This window comes from Camelus dromedarius, chromosome 9, assembly GCF_036321535.1.
Source record: "Camelus dromedarius isolate mCamDro1 chromosome 9, mCamDro1.pat, whole genome shotgun sequence".
NCBI classification, from domain to species: Eukaryota; Metazoa; Chordata; class Mammalia; order Artiodactyla; family Camelidae; genus Camelus; species Camelus dromedarius.
In genome coordinates this window covers 1,530,832-1,552,829 of record NC_087444.1, presented here as the reverse complement: position 1 = coordinate 1,552,829, position 21,998 = coordinate 1,530,832, and the positions used below count along the sequence as shown (strand labels likewise).

Genomic DNA, 21,998 nt, shown 5'->3' with positions numbered 1-21,998 from the left:
GATTGGGCCACAAAACAGAACCAAGAAAATGGCAGAGTGCCTGTTTCTTTTCTAGGGCTTTTATAAGAAAGACGATTCTAAGTCATGAGGCTAAGACAAGGAGAATATTGGGACACATGGAGAAGCTTGCAGTTTGAAATGGCCACCACCTTTTCTGAGATAATTTTTTTTTAGTAGCCCAAGTTTTTCCTTCATTCCTTCTTTTCAGATTCATTCCATATTATTCCTTCTTTCCTTCCATATTCATTGAGTACCAGGCATATGCCAAGCACTGTAGTAGGTGTGGAAGATACAGTGATAAGATCGTTTTCGTCCCTCTGTAATCCTCACAGAGTTTACAGTTGAGTGAAGGATACAAATAAGTAAAGAGGCTTTTTCACTACAGTGTGATGAGTGATTCTGTGGCAGAAGTGTAAGACAACTTGAACTTACGTAGAAAGTGCACTCGCTCCACACTTGATAGGCCAGGAAATGCTTCCTAATAAGCATGATTGAGACCTGAAGGGTATGAAGGCATAAGCCAGGTGTGCAGAGGTGAGTACCAGAGGGGCGGTGAAGAGGGGGAGAAAAGTGTTTCAGATACAGGGAATATGCAGTGGGCCAGAGCTGAGCGAGAGAGAGAGCTTTTTAAAAACAGAAGTGATACGATCCTTCTGGAGTTTAATTACAAGTAGGGGGTTGGAGAGAGATGAGACTGGAGAAGTAGGAGCTACATCATGAGGACATTTTTGCTATTTTAAGGATTTGACTTTATCCTAAAAGGACTAGGAAGCCACTGCAGGGCTTTAATCAGTGGCATGATCAGAACTGCATTTTATAAAGTTCTCTCTGGATGCAGCGTAGAGAATGGATTAGAGGATGATAGAAAAGGAACACAAGGACTCATTAGGGAGATTTTGCTGTAATCCAGGCAAAATGATGGCCTAGCCTAGTGTAGTGGCAGTAGCAGTGGAAAGAAGTCGCTGGGTTTGAAATATTTTTCAGAGGTAGAATCTGCTGCCTTGGTGCTTAATTGGTTATGAGGGGTGAAGCAGGAGTTGTTAAAGATGGTGCCCAGCCTTCTGCTTGAACAACTGGGAAAAAAGAGGGGCCTCACTAGGGTAGGTACTCTAAAGGGAAAGCAAATTTGGAGGAGAAGAGACATGATCACTGAGGAAATACTGAATTTTGAGGCCTACAGGATGTCTAGGTAAAGATGTTCTGAAGACAGTTGGATATAGCTATTTGAAAATCAGGAGAGAACTGAGCTAGAAAATCATTCACATGTGGATGGTACGTGAAGCCATGGGAGTGAAGGAGATCTCTGACTGAGTAGAGTGAGAAGAGAAGAAGGCCTAGTGAGGGGAGCCGGGAAGAATGTCAGTGTTTAAGAAGGGCCTGAGAAGGAGATCTGAGTTGAGAATTTGCCTGTGTTTCTTATAATTTATTGGTTTGGGGACTGTATGTGTCAGCAGGAATTTTGCTGTCTGGCTCATTTGTTAAAAGGTATTTATGTGAAATTGATAGTTGAACTGTATTTTTTTTTTCATTAATAGATGCAGATGAATAAATCTCTAAGTGTGAACCTTAAAGAGTTTGGTTTTACTCCAAAAACTTCTCTTCCCAGTATATCAAGGTACAAATATAATGTTAATATCTAAGGTAAAATATTCATCATAACCTGTCTGTTCCTCCAGATAATCACTTATTCAGAGAAAGATGGTCACTGGCTTCCTTTAAATCACAGCAATCGTTTAGCTCCGTAGTGAAGTAGTGACATGATAGGAGTTTTCTAGTCTTTCGTACCCCAAATTTATTTAGAACTCTGCAGTCCTAGGGTACTTTACTACCCATCCTGTGTGCCATGCCCTCAGGCTCTCTCTGCCTTCCAAACTTACCAGGTGGCAAGAGTATACTTTAGAAAGAGAAGTCGTGTTGGTGTGTAAAGTCTAATCTTTCCCATTTAGGGGCCCACTCTGTATTAATAATACCTCAGATTTATAAAATACTTTATAATTTTAAAATTACACTTTTGTATATTATTTTTTTTTGACCTTCACAAAGGCCTGGCTCATAAACCAAGATATTTTTATCCCACTATGTAGGTGAGATAAGCAAAGCTCATATTCCTGGTAAGCAGAGGGCCCTAATGACATCTCAGCATTCTTTTCCCATATTATGATGCCTAAAAGGTAGCAGTTTATGTAAGTTCCCTTCCAGATAAAGGCATTTTACATGCAGGGATGACATTTAATATACTGAACAGCCAGGACAGAACAGCCGCTGACCGATCAGAATAGACGCCAACACTGCTGCAAGAGATCCTTGGTTTTGTTATCTAACTGCAAGTCGCATGAGCCGTAGATTTTTAAGGCTACACACAGGTAGCGGAACTCTGCCTACTGGGGGCACGTAAAGATGACTGAATAGTTGTCACTTCCATTAAACACCTGTCTTTACCCTTTACTAGTCAGGCTAGCACAGTTTATCATAGAAGTGTTGAGTGGATGAAGCAGTTTTTTTCCATTTATATGAATAAGTAGTTTTCAAAGTCAGGTTAATTTTTAATATTTTCTTTAACATTTTTATGGTTTTATTTATAAAGGTCAGAATATTTAAACACACCTGAGGTGCCTATGATGGAGCAGAGGGCTCAGCATGAGGTCTATGCAAAAGGTCAACAGCGAGAACCATCTTCGTATCAAGACAGAGGTAAATTACTGTTGATGTTGACTTGAGAGAGAATACGATTTATCACTGCTTTGGATTGATAAGCAATGTTATTGAAAAACCAGCATCTGAAATTATTATGATTATTCACTCGGCAACATCTTTCTCGTCAGTTCTTGCACCAAGTTCGAATTCTTGGGTCTTTTATTTCAGATGGTCTTGCTGGGTCTGTCATAGATGTAAAACATCTTTACCTACATAGCACTGACTATTGTAATTTATAGATAATATGAGGGAAAGCTGAGAATTATAAGGGTTCTTTGGATATGCAAAGTATTAAAATGCTGAACTATTACTTTTATGTATCTTTAGAATCATTTAAAATAATTCTGTGTTTATAAAGTTAGTCCAGTTTTACAAAATAGCTGCGTTACCTTGGGAAATTTCTCTAACCTCTTTGGACCTTAGGCTTATCTTTAAAATTAAGGGATTAAATTGGGTGACCTTTAGTATCTCTCCAGTTCTTAAACCTGTGGTTCTTACACTCTCTGTGATAATGTGAGACTGTTGCCTAGTCTGTGGGATATAGCTGGCATGTAAGTTAGGTTTGCTTTGCTATGTCTGCCATTAAATTAGTGAGATAGTGCATATAAATTCTTCAGCTTTGGGCCTGATTCATCATCGCTCCAGATCCTGCCATTAATAACACCATTGCTCTGGGTCATGCTACTAACAGCCAGTCTGTTAAAACGTGTGAGAAATAATTGTGGCCACAGAGCTGTTTGTTCAAGTGGCTGTATGTAGAAATGGTAAGCTTGGTGGCTTTTTTAACACAATTTCATTTGTGTGTTGTTTTTGACTCTGTTGCCACTCTTTCCTTCATTCTTTTGCATTATGCTTTCTCTAGCCATAATTTAAGATCCTACTTAGGCAGGGGCTGGAGCACCCCCCACCTCTTATGACACCATGGCAGCCATTAGGCCCAATATCAGATCAAGAAAAATCCCCTGATCACATCTAGAGTATCAGAGCCTTTGTCCACTTTGTCCCAAGCCTAACTATCATCACAATGTGGATAGATTGTAAGATTGTCAACTCCCTTGGTTTTATCCCCCTTCAACCTGTAGCCCTCTAACTTATTCCTTGTATGGCTGCTCTGTTCCCTGCCTTTCTCCACACCAGAGTTCATTCTTCATTCTGTTTACCTTCACATTGTCTTTACGTAGCTTTTCAACTTTTACTTCTTTCCCACCCGTTATTCCAATTGTGATTTGTATTATGCTGTAAAAGTCTCATTTGGATACTTTAAACCCCAATAATAACTGTGCCCCTCTTTTACTGAGTGCCCCCCCAACCTTTTTAAAAAGAAGAAACTGTATAGTATAGCAGTTAAATTTATAGCATCTGGAAATAATCTGTTTTGGTTCAAATCCTAGCTCTGTCATTTAGTAGTTGTATGACTCTTCATAGTAAGTGCACTTACCCGCTTTGTCTCAATTCCCTCATCTGCTTATAATTTAGGGATTTCAGGATTAAATGGGATAATGTATGTAAAGCTCTTAGCACAGTATCTGGTACTATTATTAATAGTAATTGGGTATATTAATTATACTTTTTACACACTAGTCTTTGGCAAAACATACTTAAAGTGTATTCAAATAATGCTCTTAAGAATGTTTTAAGAAAAACATGACAGTTTTTATCATCTGTATTCCAGTTTCAAGAAAAGAAGAAAAAATGTCAGAAAGCATGTTGAATTATAAAATTTAAATTATGAGGGACCTTTGTGCAATTTCTCATTTTACAGTGAAAGAAGCCAAGCTCAAAGAGATTAAATTACTTGCCCAAAATCACATATCTAATTAATGATAGGGCCAGAAATAGATTCCATATCTCTTGATTCCCAGTCCAATGCCATTTCTATAAAATGAAATTGACTTCAGTTACCAGTGGAGAATTGAAAAATCAAATCTATGATATATGAACTCTTTTCAGCTTTCTAGCCCCCCAACTGTATACTTCTCTATTTCTGTACCCATCCTTAACTCTTTATTTGTTTTAAGAGAAGAATTATCTCTTCTTCTGTTCAAGGCTCATCCCTCCGTCTATAATCTTAATCCTTCCAGTTCTGCCTCCCCCGGCTTCAGGAGACCAGCTGCCCCTCTCCTCTTCCCCTTACTGCCAGTCTCTTTCTCTTCAGCGTATAAATGTGCTCCAGTCTTCCTTCCTCAGGTGCAGGTCCCCATCTAGCTAGACGGTCCTCTTCTCATTGTATGTCCACTGCCCTTTGTACCTACTCCTCTTTTCAGGACACAGCATGTTGTGTAATGCTTGTATGTGTATCAAGGTACAAAGGTAGAGGAATGTGAGCTGGAGTTGTAGGAACAGTTGAAGGCTAGAGAAGGGTTTGGATAATGAAGAAAAGGATAGAGGTTACTTAAAGTGAAGGAAACTCGCTTTACTGGAGCAAGCTTGTGCTGGCTTGTGAGAGGTGACTGTTAAATTTGGGGGAAGCTTTCAGGTATTATTAAAGTTGAATTATGTAAGCTTTCAATTAAACAAATTACATTGAAAACAAAAGCTATAAATATTAAAAACTAACCATTTCCTAATTATCCTGCTACACTTTGCTGGTATCTGTATTCTTGAGATTATTTGCATCTGTTTGTATCTGTGTGGTGGAAACACTGTTCGAAGGGGTGCTATTGTCCGTTTCTTCCCAACTTTGCTTTTAGTTACGTCGCGTCATGTTGGTAGCTTGAAATCAGTCATGCTGGGACTATTTATACCATGGAAATCAGTAAACACTACAAATCAGGGCTTGATTTATTGTTTTGTTTATTGTTTAGATTTCAGAAAGTAATGGAGAAAATGTTACTAGTGCAGATTAAATTTAACGGTGTGTCGTGTGTATTGACCTTACATTGTGAATAGCATGAAAAATTGAAGGAGTGTTCTTCTAGCATTTGAAAATTATTATCTAATTCAACAAAGAAGTTAATGCTTAAGCCAATGGATGAATGAGTGAAGTCCGAATATATGTCTTTGTTGTTTTACTTTTATTAAAGTCACCAAAAATATCAAACAACATTTGAATTGACAAATTAAGGTGAGAACTACATTCATTTATCAATTGCAACCGTAGGTTGATACAGATATAAGAGTTTGGCAAAATTCAATGAAAACATTCAGTGGTAATCGATTAGATATATGGAATTTACAATTAATAATACTGTATATTTTATCATTATTTGTAAATTGTGTGCAACAACCCTTTACATATAATAAACACATATAGTGCATATACATATACTTTTTTTTGAAGAAGCAGTTATTAAACACTTATTAGCACACTACTATGGAAAACTGTACAAGTAAAGGCATTAAGTCCCCATATCATATGTGGTAGGTACTATTATTGCCCCCATTTTGCAGAGGAGAAAACTTGGCTCAGAGTTTAAATTACTTGTCTAGGATCATCCGACTGGTATATGAGAGAGGTGGAATTTTCACCCAGGTAGTCTGGCTCTAAGCCCATGCTATAAACAATGACTAACACTGAAGGTATTTTAGCAGGAGAAAAATAAATGTATATTTTCACCAGAAAAAGAAAGAAAAATGCCATATGATGCCACTTATCTGTGGAATCTAAAAAAAAAGGACACAAATGAACTACATATTATTTATAACTTAAGTGATTGATTTCTTGAATATGTGTAAGTACATTTGACGGTCCTTTATGATTGGATTACTGCATTCTGTTCTTATTTTGTGGTTGGCTTTATTCCTTTGATAACTGTAAGTTTAAAAAGCTAGAGCTCTAAACTCTTCTTAGAAACAATGGGTAGTACATATATGTAAATTTTTAAAATATGTGCAATATATATTATATATGTATTTACATGTAATATATTGTATATGTGCAGTCAAATTGTATCAATTCTACCTAATGAAACTGAAAAATAAAAAAAAGGTATTTTCATAACAATACTCAATTACTACTTGTAGGAGAAGAGCTGGAGAGAGGAAGTCCATTTTAGAAGCTGTTACAGTGCAATCCTGGATTAAGATTATTCTTGCATAGGAATTAGGAGGGAAAATTAATTCTGTCTAGAAGAATACCTTGAAAATTACATTCAGTGCAGCAATCAATCACTACATGTCATACAGTAAATAGAATTGGTTGAACATAATACTCCACAATGCTTTCTTGAGACCTCTGTCTGGTAGTTGAAAGATGTGTTTGATATGTCAGTAGATAATGGTGCATATGGTTTAAAAAGTACCTATACTCTTTTATGCGTAAATATGACAGATTTTTCTAGATGGACCTGTTCTACAACTTCATATGAGAAAGCCCATCACACAATGCTGTTCAACAGAAATCTTAATGCATCTGGAAAACAGAATTTGACAGATGCAGATAAAAGTAATTCTTCATTTTTGAATGTGAACTTTGAATTGGGAAATGAAGTTTGGGATGATTTTGATGATGAAAACTTAATAGAAGTTACTAGCTTTTCAGCTGATACTGAGAAGTCCAAAACATCAGGTAAATAGCATCAAATGTATTTCTTGGTATGTATGTATTTTATTTGAAACGTATATATTTTAGCATGAAATAATGTCATGAAAAATTCTTTGAATATTTTTCAGTTTAGCTTTTGGGACTAATTTTCTTTGCCTTTTTGTGTGCTTGTTTAATTAGCTTTGGTTTTTTTAAGATCATAATTTTTAGCAAAACTAAAAATGTGACCCTCCCACAAATAACATTTCCCGTCCCCAAGGACAGAGGTCAACGTTATTCCATGATGATGATACAGCAAACGAGCTTTTTCTATTCTACAGCTCCTTATCTTGTTAAAGGCTCTATTCAAATTCAGATTGTTTATTGAATTTTCCCTTATAAAACACAGTCCTGCTCTCCATTCTAAGATCTCACATGGTCTGGTAATGTTTGTGAAAGACAAAAATGTTCCATTTTTTTGAAGTATTCTTTTTTTCACATGTGAGCAAAGAACATTAAAAGATAACTTTTATTTCTACTAGAAATATTGACTTTTCAGGTATAAATAAATAAAGTAGAAAAGGTCAGCTTCTCATGTATTAGATAGTGTGTTTAAATCATATACAATCAAAAAATAACGAGAGTAGGCCTTTGAGTTACTGGCGAATTGACTCTATTTCACTAAAACAGAGAGGTGAAAATCTTGATGATAAGACAAGGTAGCAAGATGGAGATCCTCTCTCCCAGGATGGATAACAGAGGGAAATCAGCCCCTTGCAGTCATTGAAAATACTGAATGAACTTTGACTTGATCATTTACATGGCTTAAAAATAAATTAATAATAGTGGTCTGAAGACCCTTTAATATAGTGACTAATAAGCTAACCTGTGTGTTTTGTACTTGTATTCCATTAGCTTTGCTCTTTTGTTTCTCTGTGCACATTAAATTTGACTTTTGAGAAGACTTTTCCCTCCTTAACCTTGTCGTGTCTGTTTGGAGAGAGCCCTCGTAGAACTTGTGAAAAACTCCGTTTAGCTCTTTCCTGGCGTTCTGTTTCAAATGTTCTCTCTTTACATAGGATTTGGAAACACTTTGAGTTCCAGTACCAGGGAAAGTAAGCTACCCTTCCAAGAATCAAAAAGCAGATTCCAAACAGAAATGTCAAACAGGCAAGTTTTAGACTTAGACTACTTACAACTTTATATCCTCTTGATACGTAACTGGAGATGGGGATCGAGTTATTAGATGTCAGAGAAGAATAAGGTATGAGCCAGCCTGCATCCTCTTAAACATGGAGCTGTGTTTCTCAAAGTGCTGTTGTCAGACCACCCAAATCAAAATTGTGTAGGGGTATATATTAAAAATACACATTCCTGGGCTCCATGATTACCGAATCACGGCCTCTGGGGCTGGAGCTGAGGAACCTCCGTTTTTCACAATAAGTGAAAACTGAATGGGAGTTTGACCAGCAGAAGGGAGGAGACTAAGGCATTCCAGGGAGAAGCAGCATATGCTAAGGCGTCGCATGCTCAGGGTCAGTGAAGAGTGGTCCGTGTGGCCACAGCGCCGAGGCTGACTGCTGAGGTCTGGGAGGGGCCTTGAATGCCGCATTTGGATACCTGTGCCGGATCCAGTAGGTCAGGGCCACAAACGCAGATGCCTTCGGGGTTGATAGGCCCAGTTGACTGTAGTGCCCTGTCTACCGGGAGTGCCACGACTCAGCCCCTGCCAGTTGTTGCTGTGCAGGAAATGTGAGTCTAGTGTTGTCAAATACCCCGATGTTCCCCCAAAACTAAGAGTCAAAAATTTATGTGGTATCTTCTGACTTTTCAATTTTGACAGTTACTCTTTGTAAAACGTGATTATACTCTGCAGCACCCCCCCCCCCAAATGGTAATAATGCTTACAGGCCAGATTTAGCCTAGGGGCCTCTAGCTTTTGACCTCCATCGGAGGCAGTGAGGAGCCATCCATTTAAGCAAAGGGTAAGTAATTTAATCAAAAAAGTCATTCTAGCAGTGATACTTAGAATGAGTTTTAGAGGGTGGGACCACCAGAGGCATGGCGGCCACTGAGAAAGGCAGTCTGCGATGCGGCTCCAGGTGGGGCAGAGGTGATAGGAACTGAGGCGCCGAACTGGATTTCTGAGGTACGTCACAGATAACTCAGATCAGATTTAGCAGTTGGTAGGATGTGGTAGTTAAGGAGGAGGGAAGAATAAATGGCAAGTGGGCAGGTGGCGATACTACTTGAGAATATAGGACACATAAGACATTTGGGGGAAAAAACTATAATAATTTTAGAAATGTTCAGCTTAAAGTGTCTTTGCAGAAATGTAAATGCATCTGGATGTGGGACCTGATTGCAGAGGTCAAGGGAGAGCAGAGCTCTCCCAAAGAGGAGAGGTGCTAACCCCTTTTTATTCAGGGTCCAGTTTTCTGCTTAAGGGTTATTTATTTCTCCTTCTTTAAAAACTTCAAAATGTGTGGTGTCTTTTGATAGTTTTGCTTTTATTTATCATTTGACTGATCATTAGCATCACTACCACAGAATCATAGATTTCAGAGAACTCCAGAGTTGAGGGAGACTTAATTTAAATGTCATTTGTTCTCCCTACCACCGGATCCTTGATTAGCCATCCAGCGTCACTGGCAAGTAATCATGCAGTCTCTGCCAAGACAGCTCCAGGGAGCAGGAGCTCGTTTGCTCCAAAGTGCTTGTTCCATGTTTGGATCTCTCAGATCATTCAATAGCTTTTTAAAATATTGCCTAAAATTTGTCTTTTATCATTTCCATTCATTTATTCTAACTCTGAGTCATACAGAAAAGACAGATTGGAAGCAACAACTGGAACAAAGCTGTGGGTTTAGAGAAAATAGACAAATCACACTGGGAAGAAAACAAGGCACGTGAACGATTTTGTGCATCACACCTTTAGAAAACCACGAATAATTCTGGGAGAGTTTAGAAGTGACCAACAGAAGATAAGTAGGTTTAAAAGGGAATCCTATCAAGAAGCCTCTGAGAAACTGGTGTCAGAAGTTGCAGCAAGGAAGACGGCCTGCGGGACCTGAGTGTCTGCGGGCAAGAGACTTGCTTTCCCTTTTATACCCTTTTTACTGTTTTAATTCTTTGCTATTCATCAAAGACAGAAAGTTTCAGTCCTATCAGTATAGTGATTCTCCCCTCCCCCTCCCCCACCACCTACTGCTCCTTGCATGACTGTCACATTTTAGCCTGTGTCAGCTTAAATTGTCACCTCCTCAGACGGGCATTCGTGACCATCTTTTTAAAGTGGGTTTGTGCCTCCACACAGTTACTTCCTATAATATTACTCAGTTCATTTTCTTCATATCACTCCAGGATCTATAGTTGTATTTGTTGTTTATTCATTGTCTGCTCCTCTGCAGATGACAGCTCCCTGAGGATTTGTTTACCACTTTATGCTTAGCTCCTACGATAACATGTGGCAGATGGTAGTGAATAATAAATGTTTTTTAATGAATGAATGTAATACAGAAGGTCAAAGGCGAGTTCTGGTATACAGTTATACACGAGAAGATAGCTAGAGATGTCTGTCTGTAGTGAGACCAGAACAGGGGAAGGAGACTAAAAGTTAAGCAAGTGGGGTTTAGAAAAGATGTTCCATCTGCGAGATGACAGATGATTAAGCATAAGACTCAATTTCAATGAAAATTATTGAATGATCCTTTCTGTAGGCCTTTAAAACTAGTATTCTTAATTTAGAATATATAAATTGTTGTTTTGTCTAAAAGAAAGGAGATACACAAGTTCTCCATGAAACAGCATCGTTTTGGGGGGATAAATAAGATAAACTTGAGTCATACTTTTCAAAGAATCACCTTTGATCTAAATGAGGATGGTGTGTTTCTCTTATTTGCCATATTTTACAAATAATTCATTTTGATTTTTAGTTTTGTTTCATCACATGAGAAGCCAGATATTTATTTATCAGATTCTGCCATGTCCAAGCCTGGTGCATCCTCCATGACAAAACCACCTCAACAAGCTGAAACTGCAGATACTGTGAGAAGAAGCACTTCTTATTTTTCTTTTAAATACTGCCTGGATAGTTAAACTTTCAATAATTGCTGTTTATTTGACCCAAAATATAGATCCATTTACAAGAAAGAAAACAACAAAGTCTGTCACCAGTGATTGAAAAACTGTGCTTCACTCACTCTGAAAAAATATCACAGTCTTCAAATTTTGTTGAGAAGGTGGATTGCTTTGTTAGAAACAGTGAAGAATATGAAAAGGAAATTGATTTCAGGTAAGAACTCTTTAAAAACATTTCAAGACTGTAAATTAAAGCTTTTACAAATGAGTTCAGCATTCCTTTTTCCTTGGTTAATTTTAAAGATTAGAACCTAAATGTATTTTATTTACTTAAAGACATTACAATTTTAGACCCCTGTTAAGCTAAGCTTCATGAGGTAATTCAAAATATCAAATACCTCAATTTTTGAGAACCTGTGTTTGATGCTAGTACTTAAAACATTATATTGTGTTGATAAACACTTTTTTTTCACTGATTTGAATACCGATTGTAAATATAAAGTGTGAGGTCACTTGAGAAATTCAGAAGAGATTTTCAAAAGTTCAAGTTGTATTTTAGCCACCAACATCTTTTATAACTACAGGTTCAAAGAAAAAGTCAGATCTAAGTCTAGTCTGCTCCCCTACTGCTGGTCACTTTCATGGGTAACACTAGCAGATTCCCTCTCCTCTTGAACAGTCGAGGTGTATAGACCTGCTGACACACTGATTAAGTGGCATTACTTTCCAATATGTTTAAAGAAATATCTAAGATACTTGTCTCTACCTTTCACAGTTTATGAAGTCTGATTTCACCTTGCAGACTTTCTGCAAGGTTATGCATATTGAAGTTTGTGTGATAAACTAACCTCTTATTAATCTTCAAGTTTACCCATTTTATATTTGTTATTACGTTATTTGTTGTGAACTTAAAAATAAATTGTGTTACAAAAATGTTTATTTTTACATTTGCTTTTTTCCCCCCAGTAGGTATCATCCTAATGATGAAGCTGATGAAATGAAATCTTTTCTTTCAATATTCGATGGTATTTTCTAAAACAAACAAACAAAAATGCTTTCTATATTAATAAGACAAAGTTTAAAGAAGCCTAATTATAAAGCATGCTTTTAAAAAAAAAGTAGTTCGTAATTATTCAGATTTTTTTCTCTTGAATTTGACCAACTTTGTTGACTTTTTGGCAGCAAAATATTTGGACTGATGTTTTTTTCCCATCATATTGTAACTTCATGGAAAGCATTTTTACAGTGACTTTGTTTCTGAGCTGATAATTAAGTTTCATTTAGAAATAATTATGTTTATTAATTGGATTTTTATGGGAAACAATTTAATATTTCATTTTTATATTTTCCTAGCAAGAGGAAAGGCATTCTGTGAAAACAAAATAATGCTAGTTCAGTGAATCTATTTATTGTATAAATTTTCACCAATATTGTTTTGTTTTACTAGAGATTTTTCAGAATCCAGTGGCTGTCTAAGCCTGTTGTTATATAATTTTGAGCAACAATAAATGAAACATTAATCAATATAGATTGTTGTTTTTCCTTAGCTTGTTTTTCAATGTGGTGGAAACTTTGTTATCTTGACTTTTACTATAGCAAAAGCTATTTTATGTTATTTTCCAATGAGTTGTATCAAATTTCTTTATTGATAAGTAGTGTATAGGCCCTGTAAGCAATGTTCATTATCTAACTTATTTGTAGACACAGTGTGAACTTGAAGCCACTTAAGAAATTTTAGGAATTTTTCTTTAGGTGTAAAAGCTCTAGAGACAAGAGAAGTAAAGAAAAATGAGGTCGTTAGTTATTATTAGTAAATATTTATGAAGCATCATAGTATTAAACTTAGAGGAAAAAAACTTAAATCTAAGAGGCTTTGTCTCTGTTGAAAAATAAGAACAACCAGTCCTTTAATTTAGTCATCTTTACAGTCGGTGTTTCTGCATCTGAATCAATCATGCTACAACCTTTAAAGGTTATTAAACACCATTAAAATGAAAAATTGGTGCACTGCAATCTGCTCATCTTGCATACAGACTTTGACACTAAGGAAATCGCAATTTAATTCAGCAAGACTTACTGTGATGTGCTCAGTGAAAAACACTGTGCTTGGTGCTGCAAAGGGACCCAGATGATGAAAACACCGTTTTTCCTCTTGTGGAGCTTACTTTACATTCTGGTAGAGAAATTAAGACCTATAGTAAAGCAATAATAAAGTATAGAATACATTAGAGGAGTGGTTCTCAAGCTTCAAGGGTGTTTTGGAATCTTCTAAGAGAGCTTGTTTGGAAACAGGTTCCTGGGCACCATCCCCAGTTGCTGACTCAGTGGGTCTAGAGCGGGGCCTGAGAATTTGCACTGCTACCAAGTTGCCAGGCGATGCCAGTGCTGCTGTTCCAAGGACCACGCTCTGCAAGCCGCTGCAGTAGAGGTTAAAGAACTGTGGGATTTCATAGGAGGGAGAGTAAAATCTTGATCATGGGGTCAGGGAAGCCTTTTAGAGGAGTTAAATTTCAGCTGAGTCTTGAAAGATGATTAAGATTTTGACGGGCAAAGTCTTATGACAGAAGGAGATTCTAGGCCGAGGGAGCTGCTTGAGCAGTTCAAGGGAGGAAAGTATCTATTTGGGGAAAAATGAATAGACAATTTTAAACATAAGTTACTATTGTAGGAGCTGTTTCAACTATATCTTAAGGCCACACTGTGGAGGACTTTAGATGTTAAAATAAGAAACCTGAGCTTTACTCAGCAAACTGTTTCTCAAACTTACCTCATTGTAAGAAATATATGGATAATGTATTAAATGTACAAACTCCTAGACTTCATCTCAGAGCTACTGGCTCAGACTCTGCAGTGGGCAGGACTGGGAATTCTGTGGGGTTAACTAGCACTCAGTCATTCTCTATGATCAGGCCAATTTTGGAAACACTTGGGTAGATAATAGGTTAACTTCATAAGTGGTCAAGACGAATAGCAAATTCCTTTGTGCAAGTGTTTACCGAGGAAATTATGTGTATATTAAATATATGTAACTCACAGCCCTGTTACATGCTGACCACCTAGCGGAGTACAGTCACTGGGTATTCTTTCCATGAAGTGAATAATAACCTTCAGGTTTTCTATTTTGTAACTTCTGTTCTAAATGTATTGGGTGTATTTATTCATGCAGAATGAACCACACAACAGAGCTTTCACAAAAATCTTTGTTAAATTTTTTCAGTTTTTTTCAATTAAAAGCGTCCTTAATTGGCTGTATTTTTCCTCATTTGTAATGCTAGTTTAATGGCAGCTACCTTATAGGTATGGAGTGAGAATTGAACAAGCCACTGCATAGGAAGTTCTTCGTTTAAGGACTGATACATAGTACGTGCTCAATGAATGGTAGCTGTTCGTACTGAAAAGAAAGTGTCCTCAAGGGCAATTTTTAAATAACCCATTGGGAAGAGGTGAAATAATGCCATGTTCATTTGTCATATTTGAGTTGCGTTAAGTTGCGTAAGACTTGACAAAGGAACTCTTGACTTTCCACAGATTATCATCCATGGAAAAATTTTAATTGTAGCCCTCCTTCCTACATATACTTCCTCGTGCTTTCATGAGGAATGGGCTTCCATCCCCGTTCCTTCCCTGCCAGCATGCTCAGTTGGTTTATGGTCAGAACATACTAATCTGTTTTAATATTACCTTAAGAAAAATGTAATTATAAAATAAATCTTCTGCATGTTCTATTGTAATACATTCCAAATGCAAGATTGCTAGATCATTCACTCTTTTAGGTTTGGCACAGCGTATTCCTTAGCAGTCTATGCAAAGAGTTGCTTCACCAAGACCCCATCAACTAGCACAGAAGGGAGCACCCTGGGAGGGTGACATTTACCATGCATCCTAGGTGAGGACAGGTGTGTGCACAGAAGGCACCAGTGAGGAGGACGTCGGGGAAGCTAAGCTTACAATTCAGCTAAGTGAGCCGAGAGTTTCATGTGGGCTTTGCTTAGTTAGTGGAACAAACAAAACAAAAGGGAAACGCTGGCACTTCTTATCTTCCGGCATTTCAGCTCCTGGCTGCCAGTCGTTAAAAGATCTTGCCACTCGGAGTCTGATCTGAAGACCAGTAGCATGGAGAGCCCTGGGTAGGTCTTAGGCCTCGCGCCAGGATTTCCGAGTCAGAATCTGCATTCTGACAAGATCCTCAGGTGATCACATGCACATGGAAGTGTGAGAAGCCCTTGTTTTAGCTGGAAAGGAGAAGAAAGGAGGCAGCACCGGAACTGTAAGGGAAGCCATCCCAGAAGACAAGTACAAGAGCAACGACGACGGTGCGGTCCTGCCGTGAGTGTAGCGTGAGGCGTAGCTCTTGTCTAACTGCCTTTCAGGACAGGCGGTTTTCTTCACCAGCCGCGTAAATTATCTTTGTAATTCTCGTGCATCAACTGGGTGTTTTGTCATGTAGCTTGAAAGGCACTTGGATGCTCTGTAGAGTTTTAACTAATGTAATAGAAGTAGATATTCAGAAGAGCAATCTTTGTCTTTCTTATTTGCACATTTCAACTTGGGAGCCTTTCCCTAAACTAACATCTGCCTCAAACGCCCTGCGTACTTCAGCAAGACAGGGAAACAAAACCCAGCCACACACAGCGTTCTGAAAGGTTTAGAAAAATGTGCACAGACCTGCCGTCACGACTTACATGTTGTGGCTGTGAAATACTTCATTAAAAAAGGAATGACAGTTCAGCTGACACTAGCATTTTGCCTCCGTAAGACAGTAAATGGCTTCAATCCTTTGGAAACTGCACACGTGATGGAGTCATCTTTTTTTCTTTAGTTTTTAAATCAGTTTGGAATGTAAACTTTTACCATTTAGAATTTTTTTAAATCTAAAAGAATTTTACTACAATATTTTTTCTCATTTCCTGTTTATTAAAACTTTAGCAGGCCAAATTATCCAGGTTTCAGATTATCAAAAGATCAACTCAGTGAAGTCCACATTAAAAAGAAAGCCAAAAACCTAAAAACTGCAAAGAGGAAGCTACCATAAAGGAGATTCATCAGCAAGTTTCTAAACTTAAAAATCGAGAAGACTGGAAACTAGTGCACACAACGCCCTCAGCCACGTTTGCCTTCGTTTGTCCCAGGGCTTGGCTCGTGCCGGCATCTTCAGGCTTTACCACGTGCACGGTCATCTTGATCGTTTAACTTTTGGTTTCCTTTTCCGCTGAGGCGCTGGTCTCCTCGGCGCCCTGTTGTTCGACGTGGAGAACTTCAGCTTGTTTTCCTGACGACTCTGTCTTGCTTCTGAGCGTAGACCTGATCGCCGGCTCCTTGCCGACACGTGAGCTGTGAGCGCGCGCGCTTCCCTCACCCCAGAGCCCTCTCCCTCCCTCGGCTTCCCCCGCCGCCTCTCCCAGAGCTCGCGGCCCCCGCTCCTCTCCTCTCCGCCAGCCCGCCCAGCTCCCCGACGGCCGGGCTGCTCCGCGGGCCGCGCCCTGTCGCCGCTGCCGGTAGGTCCCCCTCGTTCTCCGCCTGGACCGCGCGTCCCGTCTGCTCGCGCTCATCATGAGCATGCTCATCGCGGCTCGGTTCTGAATTGTAGGCTTCACTTCTGCTCCTTTCCTGCTCTTTTTCTTTGGAATCAAACTTCTTTTTCTCTGACGTTCTCGTGCTCCCTTCCTTTACCCCTTGATTTCATGTTCTTTTCCTCACGTCGGTTATGCTCGCAGCGCCTTCCTCACTCCGACTTCTCTTCGCTCTTACTCCTACTTTTAGATTCGGCCCTTTTCTTCACCTTGTTTTTGTTACATTTGTCACTTTTTCCTGAATTTCTTCTGCTGTCTCTCTCTTTGCTGTTAGACTTACGTTCTTTAACTTTCTTTTCCTTTTTGCTTTTTCTGTTTGGACTCACACACATGACCGTGATCGGTTGCGGTTTTCTGTTTTACCCTCACGGGCCTTCTTTGATTTTCTTTCAGCTCACCCTCATCTGCTTTGATCCGTCTCTCACCACTCGATCCCCTCACTCGTTCAACATAGTGAGTCAACAGCTGCTCTCTACGACCCGCTGTATCATGAACCAGTCCTACCAAGATGAATACGACCAGGTCACGTTTCAAAGGGTTCATGGATGATGATCCAGGTAACCATGATCAAAATGCAACAAAAATATATGGCCCTTTAAAGTTATCAAGGTTTTTAAAAAATTAACATCTTCATCAAATTATGTTACCAAATGTCTCTGACTTCAAGCTTTTTCTAGACTCTACGTAAGATTTACAGTGTCTGGGTTTCTTAAGGAGGTAACATGCAGACAGTCAAATTTTACAAAAAGGAAAGCTACACATTCTTTTGGATAGTGGATTATAAATTTAAGGAAGTGGGGCTAGAGGATGGAGTGAACTTGGAGAGGAACAAGAGATCACTGAGGGGACATACTGACAGACAGGTTGAGGAAGGAGAAAAAGAACAAGGAAAGCGTAAAGAAAAGACGCTTCCTCATCCGGCAGGATAGTGTTAGGATCATTTATATGCATAAAATTCATGTAATTAATCATCATAATTTGGGCTGAAAGGAAATTATAAAATCAAGTACTTACCAATAGTATATAAAGTAGCCCATATTTTTAACTAAAGAAAAATATTTTAGTTGGGAGACTTTCAATTCATTATGGAAAATTAAGTATTTGAAATAAACGTTTAGATGAAAATGATAAAATGTGCACCCCTCCCTGCTTGGACGTATTTTGATGCATTGACCTGTCTTGTTGTTTGTTTGTTTGTTTGTTTGTTGTGTCTGCTGTTGCCCCCGCACGGAGGCAGCCAGGCTATGAAGTAGACAGTCCTCAAGGGAGGGTGTCGAATCCCTAATTTTTTAAATTTTAAAAGCCACAATCCAGACTTGAGACCAGAGAATTGGAAAAATACCTGATGGGTCAACATCTGTGTTCTCTGCCCCCAGGACTGAAGAGTCTGTAGACTTCTGAGAAACGAGAGAAGCCAGGGAAAGTGAAGATGCCAGGTACCTGAAAAAGGACCTGTGCCCAGCTTGCCCCTGGATTCATCTGAAGAGGGTGTGGTAAGACTTAGGCAATAATAAAACACTCCTCTCTGCATGATTTTGGAGATTCCAGAGCAGAAGGAATGTCACTTTCCCTACTTTGAGAAGGCGCTCAGACCCCCGCGTTCTCCCTCACTGCCCCGTTGTCCATGGCACGGGAGGGAACTGCCCCGTTGTCCATGGCACGGGAGGGACAGAGCGGCAGTGGCGGGCAGTGTGGGATGCTGGAGTTGAGACAGGGGCGGAGATAGGCTCCCAGGGGCCCTTTGTGCCCCAGGATGGCATGTGGCACAGCAGGAGCGTCCCCCAGGAGCCAGGGGCTAGGAGGGGCTGCGGCAGGGCCTCTGGGGCCTGGCTGCTTGTCTCACTCTCCCAGCAGTCTCGGGAGCTGGTGTCCACCACAGGGACACCGGGACACATGCGTCACCAGCCAGGCGCACAGACAGGATGCCAGCCGGCCACCGGGCAGCCCCGGGGCCTGCGTGCAGTCCCGTGTAAGTGGAGGGTCTTGAGTTGACTGGGATTGTTTTCCCAGCATCCAGTGGAAGAGGCGCTTGAAAGAAATTGAAACTTAACATTCCTTGCATCCTGGAGCAAATGGGCTGGGATTTATACCCACTATATTATTCATCGTGATAGATTTTGAAAGAAGTTCGCTTTCTAATATTATTAGTAACAAATAATGTCTTTTTCAGATTCAATATGACCTGTCAAAACGTTACAAAACACTAATCTCAACTGGTGTAAAATTCAGATCTGAGTCTCAGGCAGGTGCTCAAATGTTAAACATACTTTCTTTTTTAAAAAACCTCCCAGCGTAACTACACCAGTACCAGCTAAGGTTACCAAATATGTACTGTGTGCATAGATGACATACTTAGTTTAATCCTTTCAATAATCCTGTGAGGTAAAGTCTCTTGTTATGTACATGTTTTATATGTGAGGAAGCTAAATAAATTGCAGGAGGTCACAAAGCTTGAATTTCTGTGTAATTCAAGAACCCTTTGCACAACTGTTCTGCCATTCTGCCTAGAAACGAATGAAATACTGACTAGTCTTTAAAGTCACATAAAATCATCAAAATCCACGTTTTTCCTAATCTTTGAAGTTTTTCTGTTGGAGAATTTAAGGCAAATTCAAGAGGGCTCTTAGCCAAGACACACCACGTAGTCTTAGGATCCAGTTTAACTCCAGTTTCCAGAGAAGCAAGACGGCTGTGACCTTCTCTTTAGACAGCCTGGTCGCTGTCCTGGTCATTCCCCTTTGCGGCTCACCTGGCACGATCAGTAGATATTTCTTCTCCCCATTTGGCCCTGAACCCTCAGATCAGTGTCCTATTTTTCGGTTTTCACACTTGAGCTTCTGTGCTTTAGTCTGCTTTCTGTCCTGCCCCCAGACCCCTGAAGACTACTTGTTTATCTTTCCTAGGTCAGTGACTTCATTTTGAAACCCAATATTTTGCAGAGAAAAAAAAAAAAAAAAGGCGGCCCTGTTTTCAACAAAATCCTTTTCGTAAAGGCAACTTGGTTTTGCCTGCCAGAGCGATGTCATAAAGTTCTCTCTGCTGTCAGTGAAAACTAACCTAAATAAGAAATAAACGAAACCCAGACTTTGTGACCTTTTCCAGGATAACAGGGCTTCAGAAACATCCACTTGAAATGCGACTCTCATCTTGCCATTTTCCCCCATAATAAATAATTATGGTGATTTTTCCCCACACCTCTCATCTAGAAATATATTGTTTTGAAGAAAAGTTTGAAATTTAAACACAAATCTCACCAAGAGTATTTGGTGTCTGTCTTATAAAACTGTGCCTGAATAGAGTTGTTCCTGAAGTTCTGCTTTTGACCTTAAATTAAAGTTTAAAGAAAGGAAAGGGATTATTACTTATTATTAGATTTTTATGTAAAAAATTATGAACTTTCAACGTATAAATTTCAGGTTTCCCCAGCAGGCGTTATTACTTTCTCTGATTGTCTTTTCATTTTCCTGTGCTGTCCATCAACCCACTGCTTCCCATCCTTCTGGGATTTTCCTCAATTTCTGTTTGCATTACAATGTCATGTTTCTCTTATTTTAAGTGATTTTAATTTCATTTTTAATATATAGTGAGAACACACTGTAATAAGTTCATTTCACTACTTTTCACTCTCAAAATAACTTTGTCTTTTGAAATTTTTGCCTCCTAAAGTAAGTCAAACATTTTAGAGTCTTCATAGAAAGAAATTTCTCTTTTCTCTTTGAATTTTTTGTATTTATAGAAAAGAGTTCCATATGTCCAAACACTTTTCTAAAGTCATGGTGTTTAGTGAAATAGAATCTTAAGTGTAATAAACATTTCTCCAGTTGGATATTTCTATTTACAAAATTAAGTGAATTAATTTATGGCTTTATGTTTTTATGCTGGAAGAAATATTATTTTCTTTCTTTTCTTTCTTCACAGTAGGAAGAGCTCTGTTGGGTGTTGTCTGATTAAGAAAGTAGCATGTGCTTATTTACAGCACCTAGACTATGAAAATAAATCAGCAATAGACACACAGCAACACAGGCCTACAGAACATAGTACTAGGTGAGAGATGTTAAGAAATAGAATGTGAAACTATCTAAGTAAGTTTAAAATATCTGTGCAAAAAACAAAAAATAAATTTTGTAGAAATATTTGCAAACATTTATATCATATGACTTAGAATCGTTGTCAATGGTGGAAGGGTGGTTTGGGTGATCTAAACGGGAAATGTGGATAAAAGAATAAAAGAAATTTCAGATAACCTCCCTCAAACCCACCACTTACGGATCACCGTAGGTTGCGTATTTTGGAGTACAGTCATCCAGATACACCCCCCCACACACACAGTGGGGTTATAATCTGCTTTTGGTCTTTGTTTTCATTTAGCAATACGATAGGGGATACATAATCATCTTCCACGTAGCTCATGCGTGGATGTGCGTGACTTACTGAGTGACTACCCTATTGATACACACTCAGACTGCTTCCAGTTTTTTTAGTAACTCATCTTGCAATGAGCATTCTTACACATACATCTTCATCTATTTGCTTTCACTAGAAATGCACCTTTAAATTATTGAAACAGGTTGTCAAACTGCCCTCCAGAAACACCATTTGACATTCCCAATATGGAACTTTCTGATTCCTACCGAGTTAAACTTGTAAAACAAACCAACAGAAACAAGTATCCCCATGTTCCAGCCATCGGAAGGTCCAGATCTCAGCAATAGAGTAAATTTACTCTCAGAGTCCTTTCTGTCCCGTGGGAGACCAAAGACTACAAAAGCATGTTATTGTCAGCTCGCAGCTGACAGGCGAGCACTGCCTTCCCCTGACCTGAGCGTCAGGGACTGAGCGAAACACACGGCCAGGACGCACGCGGAGCTGCCCTCGGGCCGTTTCTATGACTCCGTCTAAGCGGTACATCACCTTTTTTGCACTTGTGTATATATCAGAATCCTGAAGTTTATAAAATCAAAGCCTTTGATTACTGAGAGTGGGACTTGTGTTCTAAGCAATTATGAGTTCTCTGTTTTTCAGTCTGATTCTTAAAGTGCCTTTTAACTTCTCTTGAAGGTCCTGACTTCATTAGTAACCTTATGTCCCAAACAGTCAAATAAGTTTTCAAACACAGCTAAGAAAGGAGACAGCCAGCGGTTCCTGGGCGCCCCCCCGGCCCCCCCTGGTGGCTTCCCGCAAGCCCGTGAGCT

The 21,998-nt window shown here is 39.0% G+C and overlaps 1 protein-coding gene across 1 annotated transcript in view; it reads left to right on the top strand.

Annotated features, from left to right (window-relative positions):
* Positions 1–13,069, top strand: part of HFM1 (helicase for meiosis 1) — an 80,911-nt gene extending 67,842 nt beyond the window's left edge. Inside the window, exons 33-39 of the mRNA XM_031457570.2 lie at positions 1,536–1,615; positions 2,585–2,691; positions 6,965–7,201; positions 8,236–8,326; positions 11,092–11,203; positions 11,293–11,450; positions 12,203–13,069. Of these exons, the coding sequence (XP_031313430.1) occupies positions 1,536–1,615; positions 2,585–2,691; positions 6,965–7,201; positions 8,236–8,326; positions 11,092–11,203; positions 11,293–11,450; positions 12,203–12,272 (855 nt within the window). The 3' untranslated portion in view covers positions 12,273–13,069. The remainder of the gene's footprint in view (positions 1–1,535; positions 1,616–2,584; positions 2,692–6,964; positions 7,202–8,235; positions 8,327–11,091; positions 11,204–11,292; positions 11,451–12,202) is intronic.
* Positions 13,070–21,998: the final 8,929 nt, after the last annotated feature.